Below are 27,722 nucleotides of genomic sequence, written 5' to 3'. Positions count from 1 at the left end.
AGAAATATTCCATCCACTGTTGAACTGCCTTGATTATAACATGAATTTTGTTTTCTGTTCACTAGAATGTTATGGAACAGTTCAATCCAGGACTGAGGAATTTAATAAATTTGGGGAAGAATTATGAAAAAGCTGTTAATGGTAAGTCTTCTAGTTGCTAACATTACAAAGAAAGTTTAATTTTAATTTAAATATACATATTAGACATGAGGGTTGTGTATAAACTTAATTTCGAAGTTGAACTTTGGATATGTTTAACTGGTGGGAGGAGTGCAAACACCCAAACATATGGACCTTCTCTCTTTTTTTCTTTATCCAAACACTCAGGCACAGAGCTACTGCAAAATAAACTGAGCATAAAGTGTAAATAACCTGCATTAGAATAACATAAATGGAAAAAACCTGTTATGTAAATTAGATGTTCTCTTTTTCCCCCCCTGGAAATATCTTCCAAAGATATTTCACATTCTTGGATCTGTTCCTGCTCACCTATACACATCGCTACCTACGTAATCCTGTGAACAGAACAACGTGAATGAGCAAGAGTTGCAGGAGTGGAATAATTTTTCTTATCTGTACCAAACCTGATGGTATCTCTTAAATGTAGTCAGAATCAGAAGGAATAAATTTGAATCGCAGGGCCGAGTCTCTCAAACTTATGTGGTTGTTTATTTCCACCACTGACTTCACAGAAACTATCCCAGAGTGGCTTTCCAAGACCGGGCTCTAGATTCCCAAAACTTGTATTGTAGGACCTGCTATAGCCGGCTCCCTTTCAGCTCTGCAGACCTGTTGAGCTGCTTGATACGGTATTAAAGCAATGTGAAATCTCTCTCATTTTGCCTCACTCGAGGCTGCGGCATATCTTTTCCCTGCATGTAATCTAGCCCTCGGAGAAATGGGATACTGCACAAATAGGGCATTGCCAAATAGACACTGAAATGTCTCGTCATGCAGATTTTAGACCAGGCTTGAGAAAAAGACAAAACCAAAGCCTGCTGGAGATGAAAATAGGAAATGTTGATTTATTTGTATCAATGCCTACCTGATGGATTAACAGCGGGGTTATCTAATGCCAAACCTCAGGGATTAGAGATAGTTCTAGAAGTAATAACAAGTGTTTTCACATTTGGCTGCAAGTGGTTTTTTTATACCAGTTTCTGAGAGTTCAGCTTTACTGTTGATACATTTTGATGTGGTTCTTCTCTTTTAATCTAATTTGTCCTTGGTAATTGGCAATGTAACTGTGCACAGCAACACCGGAGAGGCCTGTAGGTATTGTGTTCTCACAAGCTGCCCTCTGCAGACTGGCCAGTAAAGCAGATCTAGCCTGAATGCGTAATTTCAAATGAATAAACGTTTACGATGTTGCAACAACTGTTGAGAAATTACATTAAATTCATTTCGGGGCTCTCATAAACGGTTAATATTGTCTCTGTAAATTCCAAGTGGTATAAATAGATCTGTAACAAGGAGTAAGTACTCCGTTGCTAAACAAATACTTGGCAGCTTTCCAAACAAGTCAAAGTAGGCTGACAAAAACACAAAACTTACAAGAACTTCTGGTAGTTCTACAGTGCGTTTTTACACATTTTGAGGATAAAATATCAAAACTTCTTTTCTACAGAAGTAATTTAGTAGCCGTAGTACTGACGAAGAGACTGAACAAGTGGAATTCTTGATTAGTACAGGAGAAATCCCACACTTACTTCCTTTTTAGCGCCTGTATTAGGATAAAAGATTGTCTTGAGAAAGCATTAGACAGGAAGAGTTGGAATGGCATAAATCCTTTGTGTACAGGTGGCATACTGCTCCATCAGCAGCACCAGTGCAATTGGTCTGTTCAGGCAGTTTGAATATAGAGCACCTGTGAGACACAGCTTAGGTAGAAATTACTCGTCTAACACAACAGAGCCTCACAAAGAGTGTTTCGTTTGGAAGAGTTTCAGGCTTCTCAGTGAACATGCTGTTAGGTAATCAAAGATGTCACCTTTGCTAGTAAAAACTAAGATACAGACCTAAAAATACTGTAACTGGCAATTGCCAATTATATTCCTCAGAAAAAAGTATTCTGAAGACAACTGGGAGAGGCTGCTTGGCTTCCACTTCGGGTTAAAAATGTACTGCTACAAAAATTTATGAAGACTTACTTCAATAAGTATTTTTCACTGCCTTTCACGACAAAACCTTGGCAGTGTGTCCTTGTTGTTTCTTTTCTTTGTGGTGTGCAGTTCGGTTCTAGATACTGTGAAGATGCAAGGTGTCGATCTACTACTTACGTAATCTGTCCGCACTGCCGGCCTCCCTGCAGTTTGAATCCTGATGTTTCCGTGTTCGTTCCAGCAAAACTGGCTTTGCTGTTCAAATCGGCTATAACAAGGAAATGATTAACTGAGAATAACTGAAACCTCAGTGATATATAGTAAAGAGCTTATTGGTTCCTGTAAAACTGGAATTGAACTATAAACAATAAAAGGGGGGGAAAATACTTTCTATTTTTTAACATGACTTTTTTTCCCTTTTTCTCCTCTCCCCCCCAGCTATGGTAGTAGCTGGAAGAGCATATTATGATAGCCTTGCAAAGATTGGGGACATATCAGCTGATTCTCCAGTTTCTAAAGAACTGGGTAAGTGAAATGTCATTTTTTACAATTACTTCAAAATATAAACTTTATTTTTGTTTTCCTGTTGGCAGTTCACAGAACAGATGTGGAGAAAGAAGGATCAGACAGTGTGTTTTACTCTTAAATAACACATAGATGGATGGGATTAGATTCCTTTAATATAGATTATTTCTTTAAGACACAATGTTTTGACAAAATCACCTTTTTTTTTTTCTTACTTTTGTGAATGTATTTCCTGTGTGCACATTCAGAAGCATGGGGCTTTTTAAGTTCATGTAATTCTAGGATAAATTGATATGGAAAAATGTGTAGCTTTACTTTTAGTTCAGCGATTAATGATGAAATTATTACTACTGTCCTAGCATATGACAGCAGTTCTAAACTAATACAAGTTTTTGGGTGAGTTCCATTGTGAAGCTTTTAGTTCTGCTTCACTGTTTTAGGTCAAGTATATAACTAGAAGATCTCAGATGAATAAGATTTATTTTCTAATTGAGCTTTTGCAAGATAAACTGCACTCAAATGTGGAGTACATGTATATTAATGTAAAATTGACCCAAGTTCTGTACTTTACTGAAAATAACTTCTGAATTTCTGAAAGATCAGCAGCAGCACTTACTTCTGCAGCTCTTTGGCTAGCATCGAAACAATACTGCTCAATGTACAAAAGTGAAGTTGTTTTCAGAAATATTACAAATACTTCAATAAGGTACTAACATTAAACAAATGTTTCCTCGTTACAGTGCAGTTCCAGTTTCTTTTGTTGTGTATTAAAGTTTTCATTTGCTTTTTGACAAAAATAACTCTGTCGGGTGTCTTGTCTCTGAACTTTTGGTTGTGGGCAATGTAGGACTCGGTGATCTCGCCTGTGTCTGCTCCTGTGACTCTCAACAGTATGTTAGTTCAGCTGATTAAAAAGGATGTTTTCAGTAAATGTGGTTTTTAATGATTCTGCTGAAGCAGAATTGAGGAGAAGGTCTCCTTGAATGGTGGCCGCTGGTAGATTCCATGTGCCCGCATACATTCTTGATTTGCTCTGAAACCACTTCTGTGTGAGTGTTAACGTCTGTGTTAGTCGGGAGCGGCAGCACAGCAAACAGAACAAAGCAAACAGGGCTCGTTCGGGCGCTTTCTGTGTTTGTTCTGCAGGTTGTTTACAGAAAGCAGAGTTGCTGGTTTCAAACTATAGAACAAAAGTGCAAGGAAGTTAAATGTAATAACCATGCAGAGTCTTACAAAAATATCAACAAATGCATGATTACAACTTTTACAGTCAAGCAGTTGGTCATGGAAGTAATCTACTGATCTTCCTATGACTGGGATATCTTCTGCTTGTTTGAAAATACCATCATTGGGTAGTCTCGACATGAATTCTGAAAATAACTTTCTCCCTGTTGTTAGGGACCACACAGGATTGTGATTGAAAATATTTTGTTTAACTATGAATTCTTCCCTGCAATTGTAAATCTTTTTCTAGATACACTGTATTGAGAAGGCATGGCCTCCTTCAGTCAGGGCTCCAACACTGCTTTCTCTTCATCTTCTCAGTAAACTGTTAACTGCAGAAAAATCCTTTCTTAGGGAAAACAGCAACTCTATCAGAGTCTGCTGGAAGAGATCCAGAATACTTAATTTAGAGGTAAGGAATGTCAGTGAACATTGGAAAAGGTAGGATAATGTGGTTAGGAGTCTGAGGGATCACTTGCATTTTCATGGGATGTCTCAATAGTTCTGAAGCTGGGCTACAATACTGAACTGTTTAGCAAAGAAATACAATGCACCCCAGCTGTCTCTAGGAGTCTCTCTGCTAAAAAGAAAAAAATAATTTACTGCACTTAATATTTTAAAATTATGCAGGTGCATGCGGAGCAGTATTGGATGTGTAAAGACTAGATCAAACTGCTGATGCGCTCGTTTGTGGGCCCTGTTAACCGTAGTAGAGTTACTGTAGGCCCAGCCCATGGGGGAATTCTCTCTTCTGTGAGTTCCTTTACACTTGCCAAAGGACGTGTTACTGGCCACTAGCAGCTCTATCGTGCATATTACTTCTGTTATCTTTGCCAAGATAAGGTTGGTAGTCCTCAGTTAGGTTTTCACATGCCTGTGAACTGCTTTTCTGGAATGTATTCTCTTGAGCATCAGGTGAGCTGGCACACTAGCTTGTCTTAGAAGAGCAAGAGCCTAAAGGTGACTGGCAAAGAAGCAGAGAGGAGCAGTTTCCATGATTCTGTGTGCCTGTTATCTGTACTCAAATCTGACATTCGGACTTGTTTAAAAATATAGTAAAAGGCCTCTTCCTGTATTAACTGAAACCAATAGCAGCATTCCCACAGATGTCAGTAGATCCTTATATTTTTATTATTTAAGATGTTATCCTGGCTCTTCGCAATGAATCAGATAAACCAATAATGACCAGGTTCTAAAGTGTTTTGGAATGCTTCAGTATTTGAGCACAAATGGAGGTGCTGTGGGCTGGATGTCCAGTGCTTAGGTCTTTGGACAACCAGAAACGTTTTCATCTGACTAATAAAAATTGAAACATCCAAAGTCAGTATTTAATGCTTGAAACTAATCTGTTTAAAAACAAACAAGCTCCCCTCCCCCCCTCCATGGTTTACCAGTTTAACCACAATTGGCTTACGGATGGCAAGACTCCACAGTAGTCAGGAATCCTGCTGTGTGTTTTGCCTGATGGTGTCATCTGCAGCAGAAATGAAGGGAAAGCCTATCTGCCAGCTAATTATCTCTGACTCATCTTGAATGTAGGTGCCTCCTCCACCAGCGCTGTGCTTCCCCCATCAGCCACCAGGTACTTCTTGGCTGTAGAAGAAGGTGTTAGAAGAAGATTGCCCTCTTCTCCTGTTTCCCGCAGTAGCGTATCGAGCTGTAACTTTTGCAGATACTGTTCATACTAAAATCAAATGCCTGGATAGTGGACAGGGGAATAAGGCAGGAACCAAGGCTTCAGGTCTCTCTTGTTGCACCTTCAGCGGTGGCAGATACTTAATTAGATTTAGATTACTCTAAATTCAGTCATGTTGCATAAATCTTCTTACACTTAATTACAAAAGGACAACACTGCTCAGATGGGTAATAGAATAGAATTTAAGAAGAATCCTTACTGGAACATTGCACTGAGTCATTCTACACTTCAAACCCAAACCTGCCGGGTGACCTAGAGTATGTTTACTGCCAAGTGTGATCCAAAGATTTGTATCAAAAACACAGTCAGCCTTTCCTTCTAAGGAAACACAGAACATGGTCTTCATGTAATGAGAAAGTAAAATGGATACCAATCCCATGGCAGTGTAAAAACCGAAATGGAAAAGAAATACGAAAGAAAATCTTTTGAAGTAGAGGGTAAAATGCATAGAAGGGAAAAAAGAATCAAGTAAAAATGCCAGGAATTGTGTTGTTCTGCCAAATGAGATGGGAGCAGAAGAGGGAAACGAGAATGAAATGGAAATCTGGATATTCCAGCTGATGCAGAGCTTTTGTACTAAGTAGCTGTATCTTTCAAGTCTGGTTGAGGCTCACTGAATTAATACAGAATAACCTAATATGAGTAAGTTGAAGTAGAAGAATATACTGCATTCATAACACGATTGTAGCCTTCACTTGCTCAAGGAATCGGGAAGTTATTTCCTGTTCATTTAATACTACTTATCATATCTTCCCAGCTATCTTCTTTGGCACCTGCCAGTTATTGTAACTACAACTCACTTATTATCTTGGGGTTTAAAGTCCCAGTTGGTTTGTTTGGATGGCAACAGTGTTTACAGCAGTCACCCACAATTATACTATGGGCCCATACCTGGTGCTTATTGCTCAAGAACTAACTGTAAACTATTCCTTGCTTGTCAAACTGTAAAAAGCCCAGTTGTAAGAAAAACACTACATTGCATGGTCTTGACCAATGGAACTATAATGCCAAAGTTCAGCGTGATAAAAGGAAAATTGGGGAAGACAAAATCTCCTCTCTAAACTAACAAAGACTGATAATTTATTTAAAGATTACTTTGTGTTATAGGTTTGGGGTTTTTTTTTCATAGTCTCATTCTGTTGAAACCTGTCTGGAAACAGGTGTGCAAAAGCTTAGGCTGATCTACAGTCTGACAGGTAAGGATTAGGAAAAATTTGGGTTCTTCTCAGGAGAAATTTTCTGGTTTCTGCAGGTAATCCATGGAAGCAGGTATTGGACTAAAATATTGCCCTGTGCTGTCGTAGTCACAAGACGGGGAGAAAAAAACCCCCCAAACTTCTAACAGTGTGCATAGTAAGGGGAGTTCTTGCCTGACAGAGGATGAGCCCTGAGCTTGGTATTCTCCTCGTGTATGAAAGGACGGACTGTTCTTCAGGTCTAAAAGACCATAGTTGAAGATATTCACAAAATGCAGGTTTGCTTGTGAAGTTGTGTCATTCTAAAGGTCTCCACAACTTTGTCCTGCTTTCTGAAATGCATACTCAGCTGTGAAGCGGCACAGCGATACCCGTAGTAAGGACAGTAACACTGTGCTATGAATAACTGGGGATGGGTTCTCCGCAGGCACATTGCCGCCCTCTGGGAGCCCTTACACCTCTCGGCAGTGAGCCAAATGCCTGTCGTTGCTGGGATCAGTGCAAGTTGGTTTGAGTCAAGGCTGATAAACCGTTGGTCAGTTAAGAGAGGAGTAAGCTAATGATTCCTGAATAGGCCTGCCATTTACCCAGTAGTTAGCATTTCTTACGAACCTGTACGTGTAAGCTAGTAAGTTAGAGCTCCTTAGTAACAGCTAACAGATCATAGAGGTCCTTTGGCAACTGTTTTCTAGCTGCTTTTAAAGCAAGCTAACAATTTCATTAAAATTGAAAATTAATATGAATGTAATTAAGAGTGTGAAGCTCAATCTCGAGTCCTATCTGATTTTTTTCCCCCGTGATAACCCCTTCATTTTACATTTGTAACTAAGAGAAACCCTGTGGAGTTTTCTCTTTCCCCTCATTCTGGTGTGCTGAAATGAGAGGTTTTTCTGTATCAGAAACTGTGAGGTCAACTCCTGTAGAAAAAATCGTTGTAACTGAATTGGAAAACTCTTATTTTGCTAAAAACATATCTCCTTGCTGAAAAATTTCTAATCAGACTGTAATGTTAAGCAATAATACCTTTTTAAAACACTTCCCTTGCAAGTATTTGCTTTTCAAAACAAGGTCTATTTTCTTTCTGATTAATGAGCAAAATTGCCACATGAACGGGTACTTCTCAAGGCTACAGCTCTCCTGCTGCTTCTGTGATACGACACTTAAGTGTCCCTCTCACTGGTAGGAAAGCCAAGCAGAAAAAGAGAAAACTCCATCATTTAGGATGAAGGTAGCTTGTTGCACTTCAATTAAAAAAATTGAAAAGGGAGGACAGAGTTGTCGGCTTACTTTGGCATATAAATTGACCCTCTCAGCTGGAATCCTATTTCGCTTGTCTTAGAAAGATGACACCCAGCACCCTTCCCTCCACCAGCTCATTTAACTAGAGATCTGTCACCTTGTCCCATCTCACCGCATCAGCGTCGTCTCTTGTGTAGCAGAAACATTCTGCTTCGGCGTAGGTTATGTTGGAGAGAAAGGCAAGTGAAGTGTGCCAGCAACTACAGACCCCCTTCAGCACCTCGGCTGGTGGAAACTTGTGGGAAATGAGCTTTGAGGCTGCAGTTTAAGTAGGTAGTATGTCGGGCCAGCTGCTTCTGCAGAGCATTAATAAAACACTCCTCCACTCTATGTATAATGAAGTTGCATTGGAAGTAGCCACTCCTTTCTCTTCCTCTAAAAGGAAAGTAATCAGAGAGCTATCTTGAAAAGGAAATACAAGTAGCTGTGTGGGTTTGGTTTTTTTTCCTCAGGAGTGAGGTTTTGTACCTTCTGATTTTTATAACAACGTTTTGGGTTTGTGCTGTATAAACCTCTGATCTGTAAGAAAGCCAGGAGGAGATGAGCCAGCCTTTCTTGATACTTCTCTACTGATGAAAACAGTAACTGCGTTAGTGGAAGCTTCCTGCTATACATAGCTCTACTTTTCAAGGCCATTTATAAGTTTAAAGTGAGCCAAAAAATCATATTGACAGACTTCTTTTTCTAGAATCCCTACTGTAGCTTTTGATACGCAATATTCTGCATGAAAACTTTTGATTAGTCTGCTAGAAGAAAGAAAAACCTCAGTCTTAGTTTCCTAAATATGAACCAGCGTAACTCCACATCTATTAATTAGCTTGACCATGTATTGCAGAGCTATTTGAAGCTGTACACAGTCACCGATTTATAAATTAACTACTCAGATATTCGTGTGTGCCCTGCCAATGGCCTGGCAAAAGTTCCTGCAAGTCAGTGTTTGTGAACAGTGGAGAATACGTGGCTTTGTGCTATTAATAAAGCAAAAAGAAGGGCAAGAGAAACCTGTTAGCACGTTGACATCCTGAACCATTATTAACAAACAAAAATCATAAAGCAATAAATAATCAGTGAAGAGGGTTGCTGCAAAACATGTCCTGGACAGCGAGTGATGGGGCGGCATCATACAATGAAGCTGAACCGTCATTAGCTTAGATTTTTGGTGGTGGTTGTTTTAAGTTCTGTAATCTTTCCCTGCTAAAATATAAAACAGAAATGATCCTACCAACAAGTGAACAAGAGGTGGGTTTGTTATTCAAGATAAGGATGTAATGCTTAAAGAAGGATATTGCAGCTCGTTCTTACAAGATTACCCCCCAGTAGAAGTTTGTTCTGTACACAGTATGTTGTAACTCCGTTGGGAAGAATTCCAGATAAGGTGCATATTTGCTGGTTCTAGAAGTGGCTAAAGTGATGAACAGAACACAAAAATACACACAGCTCCTGGGGGACAATTGCAGGGCATTGATGTTGCGGAATACTAGCACCATGGGGAAAAAAAGATAGGTATTCATAAGACTTCAGCGATACCTTTCCAGTTATTTTTTTCAGATTAAATTCTGGATAATTGGTCATATCTCTGAGTCAATTTCAGTATTCTTTTGCCTTTTTTTTTTCTTTCTTACAGCAACCTGTAAACTGAAGGTGGTTCTGCTGGGTTCAGTCAGTGCTAAGATACGGCCATAACACCCTCACAGGGTCCAGCGCTGGTTTTCTCGGGGTGGTGAACAGTTCTAGGTAGCACTGGCAGTGTTGTTCCTTGTGATACGGCCGTGACACCAGTGTGTGCCTTTGGACCTGTGTGTGTGTAAGCACACCCACGTGGGTACCATGACTCTGGAGTTTAGCACAGAACATCCATAATGATACATGTGACCACACACCCTTGAGGGAAAAATTAGATATTAAAACACCTGCAGTAAGCGTGTACTCACCTGGTATCTTCATGCTATGCCTTAAAGGCCTGAGAGAGTAGAGAAAATACCACAAAGGACATTCTTAAAGGTTTTTTTCTGACTGTATCGGGACAGTTAAATTTCACGAGTCTCATGCATGGGGAAGACATCTTCCATCTTGCAGTGGAACCCTGGACAGGTTGCCCCACACTTCACCTGTGCGTATGTGCGGTGCTTTCTAGAGTGTGGCTAGTGTCTGTCTGGACACGGAAGTGAGAGCGCAGGCGTTCTGCGTGCACGGCGGCTCTTTGAACTTACCCAGACGTGGTACGACCAGAAGGTGTTGGGCTGGTACCGCAGGCAGGAGGCCTCAGCGATCACGGTGCTTCACCACCGCCACCCCGGGATGTCTGTGGGCGAAGAAGGTAGCCTGAGAGCGGGGTAGAGAAAATGGACTTAGTTGTCTTCTCGGTGAGAGAAATAGATAGAAAATGGAAAGTAAATGACCACAGTGTGAAGAAAAGGACATCATATATGTGACTGCCTTGTGGCTCCGTTAGCGGAAGGACTAACTGCGTTTTGTATGTAAGGTCAGCTCTTACTGCTGAATTGTTTCTAACCAAAGCAAGTCCAGTATCACTTTAGATGTCTTTAACGTTTGTGGTGAGGGGAACAACTGAAAAACAGTTGTCTTGGACTTCTTAGACTTTCATCAAATATTTTGGTTCAATTTGGGTGTGAATTTTTTTGGATGCTGCTAAGACTGGGAAACTTGATGGTAGTTCTAAATAATTAATAGAAATCACAGTGCTTCCTTGCATTTTATTGAATTTCATGTAACATTTATTATTATAACCTAAATATTTATCCTCTCTAGTACTGGAAACCCATAAAGAACTTCTGGTTTTCCTGTTTAGCATGATCTGTTTGTGGCAGTCCTGACGAAACCTAGAGATTAGCTCTGTTGTAGGATCTTCCCTAAATACTCTGCAGAGAACCAGCAGGGCTTCATACAGGCAAGTTCAGGCTTGTGCTTGTCCTGTAACTTCCTTTCTTTGCACCTGACTTCTGTAAGGATTACAGTCACGTGTTTAACGCCACTGCAGCTCAAGCATGAAAAGCTATTGTATGTAAGGCTGTCAGGGCTCTATGGAAGATCTGCCTCCGACATACATACTTTAGTATGTTGTGGTTTTATCTGTTTGGGTTAAAAAACTGCCTGCAGCAGTCTTCATGTGTATTAGTAGTGGAGGAACAGGTGGAAAAACAAGTTTGCTGTTTTTCATGCATTATTTATGTAGCACATGCTTTTCCTTCCCTTTTCTTAACATTAAAATGTTGTCACTATGCTTACCAATAATCTGAAACTAGATGAGTATTTCATGCTAATTAACATCTTTCAATGATATAGTAGGTTTAGAAAAATTCTAATCTGAATTTTTTTTGACTAAGAGATCAAAATCGCTTGGGGGGGAGAGAGGGATTAGACTGGCAGACTGAACTTCGCTGGAAGTATAATAAAGTGACATTCCTCTTTAAAATGTAATGTAAGCTAAGATTTTTGTTCTGTTTAAAATTGTGAAATAGAAGCATCACACCAAGAACAAACTCAGAGTCACTGGAAATTGTAATGGTCTTGATAATCCCGGAAGTATCCGCTTTTGTGAGGTGTTATGTGGGAATACCTGATTTATGAACAGTGCCCTGCCCGCTGTGTAGTGTGCAGCACCTGGTGTGAGTTCTGTAGGACTTCATAAAATCACTTGTGTCAAGCTGAAAGAATTTGGCATTAATTTTAGTTTAAGTAAACTATATTTTAAAAGCGACTTGATCCATGGGTTTAACTGAATATGGAAGTCATTGAGTTTCTGAGGTATAAAGAGCTGAGCAATTTCTTGTATCTTTTAATACCTACATATTCCAAAGACTTCAAGCAAAATCATAGTATACTGGGGGAAGTACTGCATTCTGCAGCCTTACACTGTTTTCTTTCACGCGATCATCAGGCTGCTTTGCTTGTGTTCCTCACGCTGAGAGCAATGTGTAATCTGCTGAGAGGGGAAGCGCTAAGGAGCGTACTGCCGCGTGTGTGTATATGGCCAAGCTGCTGAGAATTGGTGGGTAGGCTTTCTGGGTTTCCCTTTAGAGATAGAAATTAATTTTGGGTAAAATCCCAGCCATCACCTTGTAAGCGTGTGACTGGAGGACGGAGGTCCCTGAGGAGGTGGTAGGCACGGTGGGGCCGTCACCACCAGTGCAGTGACCCAGTGGGCTGCGTGTGCCCGGCTGGGTCCAAGCCGCTGGCTAGGAGGGAGTGAGCGAGGGAAAAGAGCAGGGGCAGCGGAGAGGAAAAAAGCCGCTGGCTAGGAGAGAGTGAGCGAGGGAAAAGAGCAGTGGCAGCCTGCTCCTGGCCACCTTTGTTCGCTGGTTCCTCCCCCTATGCTATTTGGCTCTGGTGCAGGGCGAGCAGGCTGTCGGCGAGAGGGATACTTGTGTGTACATACAAATATGTACATAGCAAAATAAAGCAAATATTTTGGGAAACATGGAACTTGGCGTACACAGCATTTGTTGTAAAGGTAAAATGGTAAAAGGTCCTTTCCTTCCAAGAGAAGAAAGTGTGTGGTACCTAGAAAGTAGTCTCTGCGTATTAAAACAGCTGTGGGCTCCTCTTAAAGTAGTTGGCTATGGTGTGGCTGGAAAGAAATTATTTGACTGCATAAAAACAGAGGTTGTAGTGCGTTTTTTACCTTTTTCTTATTTTTAACTTCAAGCAGGTGAAGTTTTGACCTTGGTCAAACATACATAAAACTCGCGCATGGGCTAGAGCGTGGTTTTTTACTAGGAAGCCATATGTGGAACACAGGCAGCGAAGCCCTGTGAGAAGGAGAAGGGCTGGAGCCTGAACACGCTGACTTCAGCCGTTGTCTCCTGGAGGCTTTCTCCCTCCTTTAACCTGTGTTTAATCTGTTTTAAATTAACTCGTTGGCTTGTTCTATCACAAACATACCTGTTGTTCACAGCCCTAGTGAGAACTCTGCGTATTTTAAAATAAAAATTGAGGATGTTTAGCTCTCTCTGCCTCTGTCTTCTAGCACAACAGAACTTACTCAGAGGTGCTGCTTTAGGGCACCACGTCTGGCGTGTACTGTGGACTTAAGATACTTGATTATGTTCTGGAAATATCTTCCCCTTTTCCTTCTTGTAGGTTTTAATCTTTTTATTCTTCCCCTTCACCTCCTGCAGTCACCTTCGGCAAAGGGCACGGAATGATCGTGTGTCAGTGCCGTTCTAATAGAACTGCAGAGATTTACTCCTTGCTTCCTACTTGGTGTTCGCTCATGCAGTACGGAAAGGCAGGCCTGACCTCGACCTGTTGATTTATGTACGTGGCAGTATTAACTCTGCAGGCTGCGGGGCTGCGTTTTAGTGTTGTGGAGAAATTGCATTAGAAGCAAAGTACAGTTAGAGCTTAGGAAGTTTTACGTTACTTTGTCCTGCTTTATGTTTTTATTCTTTCACTTTAAATTCCATTAAGGCTTTTGCCTTCCTTAAAGCATCTGTCGCACAGCTAAATCTTTCTGCACTAAACCCTTCCTTTGAAAGAATGATAAATTTAACACGTTTGAGGCTTAACGGATGCTTTGTTCAGTCGTACTGCCTTGTTATACTATATTCCTGTGAAACTTTCTGAGTTGCTACCTTGCGGGGGCTGCTGGCCTCAAAGGACTTTGTTCCTAACTTTCCCTTGTCACTAAACACTTCTGGGCAGAGGGTAACCTGCATAACAGAGCATGTGGACAGAAATGGCATCTCATAGTACACCTGAACTATGTCGTCTCCAAGCGTAGCTTTGTCGCAGCCTTTCGCTCTCGTTCAACGTACGTAACTACGTGGTGTCCTCCCTAAGACATGAGGTTACTAGACTGCCCTGAATGCAAAAGAGGACAACAGGAGATAAACGAGTGATATAATTAAGCACTTTGTCTATTCCCAGGTATCTAAGCAAGTCTCTCTATTCAGAGACTTGAATTTTTTTCAAGAGCAATCTCCTTTAAATAAAACAAAATGGAAGTATATTTAAGTAAAGTGATGCAATTAATACTTACAATGATTTTAATATAGCTATTTCATATTTTTAAAGTTTAACTGATTTTGTTGGTAGCTGCTAATATTTTTCTATGGCAGAATTCTATCGATTGAGTTCTATTTTGTCTCACTTCAATTTTCTAGCTGTCTATTCGTAAGAACAGTCAACATAAAAAGGTAACGAACCAGGACAGTCACGCAGTGCGATCGGCGAGGCTGAAGCGTAACTGCTGCGCAGGTCCCGTGTTCTGGCCTTGCAGCGAGTGTTTCGGTCAGAAATTGCTTTCCCTCCTTTCCACCCACTCTGAAGACAGCCTCCGAAGGGTGCCGGCTTGCCCGTGGGATGCTGCACGTGGAGAAATAACTGTCACATGTCGTGGGCTAGGCATTTGGGGGTTTTTCTTATTTTTTAGGGAAGAAAACCAACAGCATTAATAGAGTTCTAGTTTGTCTTAATTTCTCAGTAGAAAATACAGATACAACAAACAGCCCTGGCTAAGCCTGAAAATAGGCCATAAAATCCTGAATTTTCAGCTTAAAAGAACTTCCTCCCTGGGCAGGGAACCTGTTTGGAACTCAAATCAGTTTACCCTGGAACTCGGCGCTCCTGATGATGGCCATGTTTCCGATCTATTCTATAATTCACCGTTGTAATTAAAAACCTGTATTGAAGTTGCTCCATTTCCCTTCCACATGGACGCTGTTGCATGTGGGCTAGAGGTTGTTCTGCCTTTCCTGAATTAATCTTCTACAAAAACTTGTCTCCCTGTGTAAACCTTACGCGGGAGGGACATCAAAATGTGGCTAACCCGTTATCTTAAACTGGCAATAAAAGGCCGTGGTGTATGTTCACTTCAGAAATGTTCTCTGTGTCTTCCAAGTGCAGAATCTGATGTAAATTTAAACTGGAATTTAAATCTTAATAGGTCAGGGTGTGCTTACTATGGTTTCTTTTCAAAATGTTGATTCAGAACATGAGAGAGGAAATGAAATGGGGGAGCCAGTGCCTGTGATGCCCGGTGGCAGTCAGGAGGTGCCAGCGTAAAAGGGCTTTTGCCCGATGCACGGGATACACGGAGCCTTGGGCTGAGAGAAAAAGAAGGTGCAAGTAGGGATACAGGCACTGATAGCTAAAAATACTATTTCAAAAGGCTCTAGAACACTCTAAAATAAACTAGTAAAATAATCCAGCACAAACCATTTAGAAAGAAGTGTCGTTTTAAAGTTCTCATTTCAGGACCTGTTTGGGCAGTGTTCTGTGTAATAAAGATGAAAACCCCCCGTTCCTGACGAAGCACTTGGAGCCTGACGACGGTTCAAGTGCCGTGTGAGACAAAAATAACAACCTCCGAGCGTCAGGTTTTCCATTCTTGCCGCACCAGGTGAATGGGTGGTTTTATGGAGCGCTCGCCCTGCGGTGGCAGGTTCTCATTTCAGGACCTGTTTGGGCAGTGTTCTGTGTAATAAAGATGAAAACCCCCCGTTCCTGACGAAGCACTTGGAGCCTGACGACGGTTCAAGTGCCGTGTGAGACAAAAATAACAACCTCCGAGCGTCAGGTTTTCCATTCTTGCCGCACCAGGTGAATGGGTGGTTTTATGGAGCGCTCGCCCTGCGGTGGCAGGGGAGGGGGGGGGGGGGGGGGGGGGGAGGGGGGGGGGGGGGTGCGGCGCGGGAGCCGAGTCAATACCCGACGTTGTTGGACGGCTGTCGGTGCTTGGAACGCGAGGGTTGGCTGCGTTAGCGCTGCCAAGTATTAGCTAAGTGTGCTGCCTTGGCAGCAGGTTCTCGGAACGTCCTTTTTACAAAGAGGGAGAATAAGTTCATTTTAAAAAGAACAAAAATCTATAAGGGCAGTTATTTTGAGGGCCGCTTCAACACTCGCCCTCCGTTTCTGCAACTTCTTAAGCAGCTTTCTAGTCACGTGTTTAGAACCAAACAGACTTTGTAATTTTGTTGCTTATTTTTTCCTTATTTAGGACTATTTTCCTTTTTAAGTTGCAGATAATGTTTACAAAACTCTTCTAAGTTTAAAAGCCCCTTGCAGTCTAAAGTATCTTTTCAGTCGAGTTTGGTGAAACACGCACTGTGGACTAAAGTGCATTCACTTCTACAGCCTTAAAATAACCAGGTGCCTTACTCACCTCTCTTACTCCAAGCGCCTGTGGAACCTCATTGTATGTACTTGTCTGTTGCATATGAGCAACTTACTACTGTGGCACCTCTCACTTCCCAGAGTGTTTATTTCTGTGGTCACCAGCAGCTTTAAATACAAACAAAAAAGCGTAGCGCTCCGTAGGCTGTACGGGAGGACTCAGGAGGGGATTTTTAGATGTGTATGTGAAAAAAATAATACAGCACCCTTCTCTTTGGAGCCTTTGTGTGCACCTGAAGGATCTGAAGCATTATAGGATGCAAAGTCCTTGCTGACTAAGAGGAGGAGGGGACACACGGAGCAGTCCCAGCCAGTGACTGCCAGTGGCGTGTCACCACAACTACAGGTTTGTGTGCAGCCTTGCAAGGCCTGGCCGTACCTCAGCACGAGTGCTGCTGCGGGTTTAATCCTGCGGGCACCTGAACGGCACGCGCTCGCGGTGGGAGAGCTGCAAGGCTGCCTGAGGAACAGATGGATTACTGGAGGAGGCATGCCAGCAGACCAGCTGTGGAACTGAGCCTGCTGTTCTTGCCACGGAAACGGAATGCCAGTGGAGTATGTCTCTGGTTGAGCCTTTCGGCTTTAGCTGACCAGACTGGGATTCTGGTCGCGGCCCCAGCACCTCGTTCAGGCCTCTGGCTGAGACCTGGTAACTCTCTGCAGCTCTGACTGGGTGGCACACACCTTCAACGACTCTCCTCGGCAGGATGTTGCAGCCTCCCAGGCAAGGCTGGCACACGCTCGGTGTGTCAGTGCCCGCGTGAGGGAGGGAGCGGGATGATGTGGCCATCTGTACCCAGAGCGGATGATGTGGCTGTCTGCGTACAGGGCAGGACCGCAGCCACACAGTTTACCTTGGTTTGCACACAGAACCACACCCAAAGGATTGGGGTGTTTTCCCTCTACATCCTCCTGCAGCGCTAGGAAACAGTGCAGCTTTCAGCTGCTGGTGGCTGAGAGTGAGCTGTGTAACTCTGTGCTGGAAGGGAGCAGAGCGTCCAGGCGGGTTTAGGAGCTGTTGAGAGGATGCTGAGAGATGTGCTGCTGCTTGGCTGTTAGCTCCTGCTGCCAGTCGGGCTGTAATCACGGATAGAACAGCACGGGAAACTATGGGTGCACGTACCAGATCTGGTTTAGCAGGAGTGCTGTGAATGAATGCGAAAGGTTACCAGGGTAACGCTGAAGGTGCAGTTAGTTAATAAACACTGAAGTTCAACGTTCAGACTGCAAAATGGAGAGCAGCTCTTGGGACAGTAACGCCTGTCTCTAGTCTTGTGTGCTGTTGTCTGACTTGGCAAGAGAAGAGGCTGTTACTAAATCAATATGAGCTGCTCTGGAGAGAAGGAAGTATTTATTTTGTCTGGCATTCCATGTCTCTTTTGCATAATAATGTATGATTAATTATTCTTCTATCACTTAGGAGCTGCTTGGTCTGTTTGTGGCCAGTTCTAGCTAGTTACTTATTTAAACTGCTGTGATGAGCTAGAGCAAGAAATTCCCTATCCCTCTTAAATATATTCTTGTTAATCAATACCGTAGTTGAATATATGTTATTACTGCCCTTTGTTAAGTACCTTCAGAACTCTGTGAAAGAAACAAATCCAGCTGTATGTTTACCAACAGGCCAAGTTCTCATAGAAATTTCAAGAACACACAAGAAACTTAATGACAGTCTAGAGGAGAGTGTAAGTTAAACAGTTTCTTTATAAATTTATCTTCCTTTTAAAATTGTAAACTACTTCTGCCAACTTTTAATAACCCTTTATTCATTTGCTTTTAAAGTTCAAAAAGTTTCATAAAGAAATCATATCTGAACTGGAGAAGAAAACAGACCTGGATGTAAAATACATGAATGTAAGTACCTTCAGTTCTGAAGTCGTATTTATCTATTCCTAATCCTAGTGCTTTTTAGCCACTTACCCAGTTCCGTGGCTGAGTGCATCATGAGATGTTTAAATGCTTTGATTGCAGGCGACTTTAAAGAGGTACCAAACCGAACACAGAAGCAAATTAGATTCTTTAGAGAAGTCTCAGGCTGAGCTGAAAAAGATCAGAAGGAAAAGCCAAGGAGCACGAAATGTAATGAAGTACGAGCATAAAGAAATGGAGGTCAGTCTCTTATTTGTGTCTTTCTTTGTGTGAGAACTGGTGAGAAGAAAACGTTGTGCTGTTGCAGGTCACGAGTGTTTGAAACTGGACTTCCGAAGCTTACGGCAGTGTTACTGGTGACCGCACGCAACTCCTCTGCGGGTTGTTTGGCAACAGTTAAACTCTGCAGACACGAGGTTTTGGCTGGCTTGTGTTAAAGCCCCCCCGAGCATGTACTGCAGTTGCAATGAAGCTCTGGGCTGCTCTGCTGTACAGACACCCCTCCTTCCCTTTCTAGCTTTCCTCCCTTGACTGCTGCTTGATTTTCTTTTGGTTTTCCTTCAAAGTACCTCTGTAACTGCACCTTGATGCAGAGGTTTACGCGGGCAGGCAGCTATGCTAGGCAGAGTCGGTAGTAACTTGCTATAAATTCATTTCCCAAAGTAGCCAAATGCCAACTTCTGGCATTACCGTGTACTGATCCTAAACCAGCATCGCCATCTTCAGGCGAAATAAGAAATGGCAAGGCAACGAAAAGAAACCGGCTGGTAAGTCACAGTGCGGTTGTCATGTGTCTCTCAAAATACTTGTCTTTGATACTGTGATTTCGTGGTAGCTTATATATTTTTTTTTTTCCCTCTGTATTTTTTCTAATTTAATTTTCTTTCCCAAGAAAGCCTTGTTTGTAACACGGAGCAGTGAGCATAAATAGTACTGGCACCCATTCCTTACAACCTGTCTCTTCCTACCAGGGTTGAGGGGTTGGTTTGCTGTTAAGGTACTGGACTGAGAAGTCAAGGGTTAGCATTTAATCACGGTTTCAGCATGAATTCTCATAACCTCAGACGAATACAGTTTAGTTTTTTCAGTAACTGTTTTTTCCCTCTCTCAAATGACGCTGGGATTCATCGCAGGCTGTGAGAGTCGGGTGAAGGTACAGGGCTGCGGAGAGCGCCTGTGGCCTTCAAATGGCTCAGCACCGCTGCTGCTTTGACGGCCTGTTCTACTGCAGCGTTGGATGTAGAGGCCAACAGTCTGCTCCTCGTTGGGCTTCACTTCCCCCAGCCCCTCAGGGGTGTCTGTAAGGAGAGGACACCCTGCCCTGGCTGAGATGGGGGTAGTGGGGTGTGGCACGAGAAGACTTGGGTGTAAAGCCACCCGACCCCACGCTGCCTGTGGGAGCTCTGCGGCAGGCTGTCGGAGCTGGCTTCAGGAGTTGGACACAGTATGGAGAACACCCAGAGGCTGCCTGTAACTGTTCTCTCCTCCCCCCGCAGTACTTGGAAACGGTGAGCTCTCGCCAGAGCGACATTCAGCGGTTCATCGCGGAGGGCTGCAGAGAAGCTCTCCTTGAGGAAAAAAGGAGATTCTGTTTCCTGGTTGACAAGCACTGCAGCTTTACCCAGCACATGCACTTCTATCACATTCAGGTCAGTGGCACGAGTGTAAAGAGCAAAGACACTCCTGAGGTCGAATGATAGAGTCTCTGAAGAGACTTCCATTCTGCTGGTGTGTTTTGGTATCATGAAAACTAGCAAGTAGGTCTGTGCCATTTTATGAGAAAGTGTATCTTTGACAAGTACCTTTTAAACTTGGATGCAGTGTGCGGACTTCCTAAAATCCAAGCTGCCTGGGTGGCAGGAAATCTGTAGCGATGCCACCAAAGTGCCTGAGAAAGTCAGAATGATGATAGACGAAATAAGGACACCGAGCTCCACCCCAGTATCAGGGACTCCGCAGCCTTCGCCCATGATAGAGAGAAATACCATGGTAAGTTCTTCTTTGGCTACAGGTTCTCTCAGATGAGGGTAAAGTGGCTTCACCAGCTTCTTGGGTACCTGAGCACTTGCGATCGAGTCTACAGTGTCTTGACAGAACACGGGGTAACGGGTTTAAATTGAAAGTGGGGAGGTTTAGATTGGATATCAGGAAGAAGTTCCTCACGGAGAGGGTGGGGAGCACTGGGACAGGTTGCCCAGAGAAGCTGTGGATGCCCCATCCCTGGGAGTGTCCAAGGCCAGGCTGGATGAGGCTTGGAGCAACCTGGTCTAGTGGAAGGTGTCCCTGCCCATGGCAGGGGGGTTGGAGCTAGATGATCTTTAAGGTCCTTTCCAACCCAAACCACTCTGTGATTCTGTGACTGTGTGATATAGCAGGGCTGGGTATGAAAGCAAAATCCTTAAGCTGAAACTCTGCTACTAGAAAAATACCCAGTTAGTACACAGAGAAGGCACAGTGCTCAGGTGCAGAGCCCAGCCGCAGAACTACTTTTGTTCTACCTGTTCCTTTTCCTACGTTCTTATCTCTAAGTAATAGTAATTCTATGCTCAGATCAATATAAACTTAAACAAAATGTTATTTTTTATTTTCTTTCCCTCTTCCTTCCTCCCTTCCTCATTAGCATATTGGAGTACAGGTTAAATTCTACCTATTTAAATGTTGTGTCACCATTACTTGTTGAATCTCTACGTGATACTAGTAAAAAAAAACCCTGGAGATTTTCTAGGTGTAACTGCTATTAATGGGGAGAAGGGTTATCGTAGCAGTCCCACTAACAAACGTTTATCGAGGGGCAGAAGCCTCTTACAGATTATTCTGTCAGCAATCTCTTAGGAAGATGAGGACTTTCTGATGAGTCTTAATATGTAGCATTTGGGAACATCTAAGCACTGCTTTCTAGAACTTAACGCTGCAAGTAAACTGTCACTGTCTTCTCCGTGTTGTGACGCTTGTTCTTGTGATCCCAGATTGGAAGTGACTTCTATGCTCATCATGAAAACGCATCAAAGGTGCCCCCCGCTCCCGCAGGCAGGGCGTACACTAGCCCGCTAGTGGATATGTTCAACAACCCGGCAGCGGTCCCCAAGACATCTTCTGACAAACCGAACAGCGCGGCAGGTGAGTCGCTGCTGCAGACGACCTCCGTGACGCGTGACCGTGGTCAGAGTTACCTCAGGGCTTGAGCACGGAGAAGTCAGTGCCAGGACGTGCAGAGGAGCGGCCTCTGGAAGCTCCGTGCAGAGTAGTTACGTAAGCTACCTGACAGGAGACGTGTGCTGTGAGAACTGTTTGCCGTAAAATGCAGGTCAGGATAGGTGGATTCTATTTGAATCACTCTGTGTGTCCCTGATGAACCCGGCTCGGCTGCTCTCCAGACTCCCCCTCTGCTCAGAAGCACACGGTCTGTCGTCCCGCGAGGCAGGTCTGCGTGGGTGTGTGAGTGCACACAGTCAGCGTAAGCTGCTGCTGCAGTCTTGCCCTGGTTTCCTCTCGGGGCCTGGAGCAGGGCACGAAGAAGGATGCACATGGGGCAAAACCAGCGGTTGCTCGAAATGTACAATCCTATTAAGATCCATTTTCTACGTTTCTAATACACTGAGTTTTACTTTACTTTTTTACATTGAGCGTTTTTCATGCCGAAGAGGGAAGAAGTGGCAAGTTGAAGCTCGCATCACTCTGTGTCTGCTGGCTCAACTGTATTGCGACGGGGGGGGGTACATTAATACATGTGCACGGGCTGTTAAGGACTTTGTGGTGGTGAGAAACATCAGCAGGTAATTAAGAGGTGTCTGAGCAGAAACCAAAGCAGTACAAAGCCTCAGAACTGCCTTTGCACATGAGTATTCCTTTACCTACTTTTTCCTGTCAGACTGCTGATTGTATTCAACTTCATTACCACGTGGCTAATTTTACCTTTTTTTTTGTTGTTGTTGTCTTTTGACAGAGAATTCGGATGATGCCAATTTATCGCGTTCAACTTCTGTTGCCACGGGACTAAACATAATGAAAAGGCAAAAAGTAAAGACAATCTTCCCACATACTGCTGGAAGTAACAAGACGCTGCTCAGCTTTGCGCAGGGGGATCTCATCACGCTCCTTGTCGCTGAGGAAAAGGACGGCTGGCTGTACGGGGAGCACGACTCGACTAAAGTGTAAGACAACCAACACCTTACCCAGTCTGAACATGACGGAAAAACCTGTCTCATCAGGTTTTGTAGCAGATGTTAGTCAGTGGTTTTCCACCTTTTTTGCTGGCTCTCGTTGCCTGGACACTCGGAGCCTTTCACTTGTTTTAAGGAGATTTTGTACACGAATTTGATCACCATCAGAAATCGGGTCTTCAAAAGCTGAATCTCAGTTCATTGACTCTGCTCTTGTGTCCACTCTTGTCTTTTGAAAGATCTTCCCGATCTTATATAAACTGAAACTCTCCCGTTACAGAAAAGGATGGTTTCCGTCATCGTATACGAGGCCACTAGAAGAACCAGCGGAAGAAAAAGCGTTTGTGCCAGTGCCAAGGTACGTTTTGGGTGGGACTCGCAGAAATGCCCCCGTTTTCTAACACCTACAAGAAGCGCTGTCCTTCTGCTCACGCTCTGTGATTCAGTAAGGGGCACGGTAATTGCTGACAGCGGGATGCCGGGATGCCATGAGCGTGTGTTGATGGCTACGCGAGACCCAGGGACCAGCTTCACCCCGGCTCTGTCACTGAGCCCCACTGGCCGCAGCGGGACTGCGCGCCTGCCTTCGCTTTCAGCCCGCGCGCGTCTCTGCTTTCGCGGGCTAAAGACGGGAGTTGTGTGACGGGAACTGAGTGTTGGGTTTGCCCTGCAGCCCTGCGCCAATCCGAAGTATTAGTTCTGTCAACCTTGTGGAAAAAGGTGATGTGGTCCTCCCGCCGCCGGACTACCTGGGGTCTTCACAACCAGACAAAAGGACGGAGCCTTCCAAAGGTACCACCGTTAAAACACCAACCGACAGAGCAGAAAACGCAGGCCCGGTAAGTCATCGACACCACGAATCCGAACGTTCTGCCCTGCTCACTTTTCCTACCCCGCCTAACCGAGCTCTGCAGTGAGGCCCTGGAGTAGCCTACCTTAGCGACTCCCGCTGTCCGCAGCAGCCGGAGTTCCATGCAGCTCTCCTCAGGAGTGTCGTGGGGTTTTGGCATTTCAGTCCCTCTGCAGTAATAGGAAGGGAGAATCGTTCAGGAATATAACTGAGAGTACGAGGAGACTTCCTCTGCATAGGAAGCTTCTCAGGAATGGAGTCTGTGCAACGTGAAGATAAATTATCACAGAAAGATGTGGAAATCCACCATCTTCAGTGGTTTTCGAGCTATAGTGGAGCAGGGGATCGAAAGCACCATAAACCCTGGATTCAGGAGTGCTTTACGCAACCCCGTGGAAGTCAGTGCTGGCTCTGTGGACGTTGCTGGGGGACGTACACTGACTAACGTCTGCATTCAGCGAAAGACAGCTGAACGGAACTGCTTTTATGAACACGGGGCTGTGCAGAGCCAGTGCTGCTGCTGAGACCGTTCGGAGGGATTCAGAATGAAGACGAATCTAACCAGTTTAAGCAATTACTAGTCTCTTCCTTGCTGCTTGTTTCAGTAAGAGTTTTGCTGAGCGGTACCCAATGGTGATAGATGCCTTTGCTTCAAGAGGCCTCTGAAGAAAGTCCCAGATCACATTTTAATGGCCAAAAATTTGGTGTTATTATATATATAAAACAAGGTTGTCGCTGCTAAAATTGAGAGACTGCACCAGAGTACGATGCAGAGTTCCGTCCGCAGGTACCATCGCAAACTCCCCAGAGGTCAGGAATCCTACAGTTGGCTGCCAGTAGCTAAAAAACTTATATTTTATTATTTATCAGTGTGACTAAAATATTCTGCGTATCAGTGTAACATCTAAGCACGTTTTGGGTTGTCCTGACAGATGCTTTTGCTTTCTAAGTAATCTGAACTGTTCTACGCATTTCAGAGTCATGGAGAAAGGACTTGAACAAATGTGAGGAAAGGAAATTCTATGAATCCTCTTTGCTGAGTAAACAGTGTGTCTTCAAAGACACTGCTTTGGTATCACATCAGACTTGTGTCTGGTTCTTAAGAGAACAGGTCACCTCAGCTGTACAGGTACAAAAATGTGGAAAACTGCTGGGGGTTCAGCCACACAGGCCTTCCAGGCATGTTCCCCCCTTGTTCCTGCCTTTGTAGAGCCACTCTACAGCGATTTCAGAGGAGCAGCTACAGACAGCAGGGAGACACTGCCAGCTACTGCCAGCCTGTCTCCTGCAGAGGCAGAAACGGAAAGAAAAAGTATCTGCTCTCTGGCTGGGAGGGGCAAAAAGGCTGGTGCTCTCCATGAGAAACCTGTGTTCCTTAAAATGCCCATGGAACTAGGAGCAGAGCTGAGCCTCCCATAACAAAAAGGGTAAAAGTGGCTTGACAGGGACTTGTGGAGCTCTCCTCTCAGAGCTCTTGCCCCATTTAGACTAGACTAGTAAGGGCTTGGGGGGTTTTATCTAAATATTCCTATTGAAAGATTAGCTGATGGGTTTTTCAGAACCGTCGGACGTTGCATGTGTCTATTTGCATGCCGCGTACCCGACGCCACATGCGAGGAAGTGGGTTTATTTCTCGGCAGTGAACCTGCTGTGCAGGAAGCACAGCACCTGCGCAGAGATGCTGTTTCTAGGACAACCTGTTTCTGTGAGGAACACAGCTTCTCCGGCGCCTGAAACGAGTAGCAAGAACGAAGGTGTAAATTGTAGCGTTCAGTCACTTTCAAATCACGGATCTGGGAAGGTCTAGAACCGTTATGAAGATAAGCACCTGTGTGGGTCTCGGTTTTGGATAAAGAGGCAGTGACGTGCACTGGTTCGTCTGGTCTGTGGCGAGCTGTGGATCAGCCTGTCCTTCCAAGCTCTCACGTTCGCAGCGGTTAAGAGATGGATCAGCCTGTGGAAGCCGCCAGGCCAGCAGCATGGCAAGTTCTGTGCCCTGGGACAAGTAAAAGGTGACTTCGTGTAGAGCTGAAAAGTACTGAGCCTGCCGAGCGGCCTCGGTGTGACCGTGCTGTGCTGCTGCCTCTGGTGTGGCTCCCTGCTTCTCGGCCTCCCCCCTAGCTCCTGCGAGCAAAACGAACTGTCCAGCTGAAACCGGCCCGCCACCCTCAGCCGGACCTCATCCTTAAGGTTGTCCTGCGGCATCAGTTCAGGGGTGTTAGCAACAAACTTACGGCTTGTGGGCGGACATTCTCACTGACCGGAAGAGCCGAGAGGATCCTTCAGCTGACAGACCAGGCAGAACTCCAGTTAGAATAGTCTGTGCTCCTTGGAGGCCAGAATGGAAGCGTCTAGCGTCTGAGGGGCAGAAAATGAATACATCATTTTGAGGCTCTAAATTTCCACAGGGAAAGCAAGATTAAAAAGAAAACAGGAATTTTGGAGTATAAAATGATGAACACTCCTGCTGAGGCACCCCGTATCTCATAGCAGCTACTGTGACCCCATGGGTCTTCTCACCTGTTGGCATGCAAACCAGGGAGAGAACTGCAGAGTCGCTGCGCTTTCGCCCAGGTGGTGTGCTCTGAAGTCACTATTTCCTTTCATTCTTCTGGCAAGATGCAGCGCTTCCTTGTCCTTCCCGCTTCTGTGCAAGTGCCCAGCCCCCACAGCAGCGTGAGGCTCGGGAATCCAGCCTGGCATTGCACCAGGCGGGTCTGTAGACTGGTGCATACGTGAGATCAGCAGGCTGCAGGGTCTTCTGTGCAGAAGCAGGAAATGATTCATTGAGGCACCTCCTTTTTGTTGCAGAATACAGAGGGAAGTAAAGCTCAGGGTTTGAGCAGGAAAGATGAGGAGAGGCTCTCACAAGTCCCGTTGTTCGTGCTGCGTTCCGTAGGGCAGTGCTGTGCAGAGCAGTAGCAACGAGCAGAGCCTTGATGGAGCTTGGAGGGTTGGTGTTAGCACGTAGCATGGCATTCAGGCATTCAGCCATTCTGATTTATTTTAAGGCCTAATTAATTAGGCCTAATTCTAAGGCCCAAGTCCATTGACAACTGATGTAGGGTGAGCAATTTCACTGGAATCACAAGTCTGAAGAACCCTGCTGAGCTGGATCCTGAACCGAGCTCGCTCGCTTCACCTGCATCCCGGTACAGGGAGCGTGGTAGCCAGGACTACTGCCCCAGCAGGCGGTGTGCCTGAACACAGCCCTGTTCAGCAGTGACACTTTAAGGACTGAAACCGAAGCGGCCCTGCAGACGGAATGATTAGCGCAAGTCAAGCTGCGGCATAAAAGGTGACGGCATGTTCCTGCTTCTGCATGCAAGAACGTGCGCTCAAAGGGTCACTTGGGACTTGGCCTGACACCCCTCCGAAGCACTGCACTTAGCCTGCAGTTTCAAATATGCCATTAAGTGTGATTATTACTAAGAGGTGAGGGGTGGAGGAGAACGTAACTGTTTGCCCAGGCTTCGACATGGCACTTGCGAAGGGTAATGCTCTGCAAGCGTTCCGTTTCACCCCCGCCCCCGGGGTACGGGACCTCCTGGCAGGGCAGCACCCGCCGGAGGGCAGGGCAGGCTGCGCCCGTAAAACCCACCCACCGTCTGCGCTGAGCCCCGCGCTGGCGTTTTGCTGACGGGGAGCAGTCCCAGACTGCGCTGCAGGAACAGCGTGCGGGTGTACCTGCTGCGAGTGGTTCTGTCCCTTCTCCCCTGGTCCATGGCTGTTGTTTGGTGTTTAACCTATCAAATGCCAGCTCGACCTCAGGCCATCGCGGATCTTAAACCTGGGAGGGGGAGGATGGACACATCACGAAAAGCCAGATAGCGCTAACACTGTTGTTTAACTTTCTAATCTTGATGTTCTGAGAGAATTCTCTCCTCCACAAGTTCCCCTCTGTGCTTCAGCTGAACAGGATCATTATACTGACTGGCTTCAGCGCCGGGTCTCGTCCGCGGCCGGACAGCGAGCTCCCGAGTAGCTTGTTTCTGTACATCCGTGTAAATACCGTCTCTTTCTCTTACAGAAACCTGATACGAATGGCATCATAAAACCACCTTTTCTGAGGTATATTTTTTAAAGCTTTTTACACTCATGTAGTAGTACTGATTTTTACATTGGCTTTTATTATTGTATTGATTGTGAGGGGAAATAAGGATGTATTTCCTGAATTGCTGAGACCTTTCCTTGACACTGGCAAAACATAATGGCTAAAATTGGTCGCATTTCTCTCAGGAGCGGTATCAAATGGCATCAGTGCACAGGCCCTGCTCAGGAGAGTGTTTCTCCAGCAGTGGGACAGAGAATAGCATTTACACTGTCTTTGGTGCTTAAAACCAAAACTCTTTGAAGACTGGGAACTGTCTTTAAAAAAAGCCCAGACCTAACGGGGCCCAGGTTTTGGATCAGTGCAAAGCTGAGCCTTCACATGCTTGTTTTGGGAATTCAAGTTAAACTCAGAGTTGGACAGGGGCTTTCAGTCCAAAACCCTACCAGCCTTCCAGCGGCTGGGCTGAAGCAGCTGCGTGGCTTAAGGTCGGTCCCGTAGCCCAGCACGCCTTGAGTAACTCTGCCTTTCTCTGCAGCGGAGAAAATCCTTTTGCGACCGTGAAGCTCAGACCAACAGTAACAAACGACAGATCGGCACCCGTCATCCGGTGA

At 44.7% G+C, this 27,722-nt stretch overlaps 1 protein-coding gene across 1 annotated transcript; it reads left to right on the top strand.

Annotated features, from left to right (window-relative positions):
• The first annotated feature begins 69 nt into the window (after positions 1 to 69).
• Positions 70 to 27,722, top strand: BAIAP2L1 (BAI1-associated protein 2-like 1). Its single transcript, XM_010153527.1, has 13 exons — positions 70 to 141; positions 2,541 to 2,627; positions 17,802 to 17,863; positions 17,961 to 18,032; positions 18,150 to 18,287; positions 19,544 to 19,696; positions 19,869 to 20,036; positions 21,014 to 21,164; positions 21,991 to 22,198; positions 22,488 to 22,565; positions 22,881 to 23,046; positions 27,088 to 27,128; positions 27,647 to 27,722. The coding sequence occupies exons 1-13, from the start codon at positions 72 to 74 to the stop codon at positions 27,720 to 27,722; spliced, it is 1,470 nt and encodes a 489-aa protein (XP_010151829.1). The 5' UTR covers positions 70 to 71.

The sequence above is a fragment of the Eurypyga helias genome, unplaced genomic scaffold (genome assembly GCF_000690775.1).
Source record: "Eurypyga helias isolate BGI_N326 unplaced genomic scaffold, ASM69077v1 scaffold13036, whole genome shotgun sequence".
In the NCBI taxonomy this organism is placed as follows: Eukaryota; Metazoa; Chordata; class Aves; order Eurypygiformes; family Eurypygidae; genus Eurypyga; species Eurypyga helias.
The sequence above is the reverse complement of the archived record's forward strand: the minus strand, read 5'-3'. Positions and strand labels throughout refer to the sequence as shown.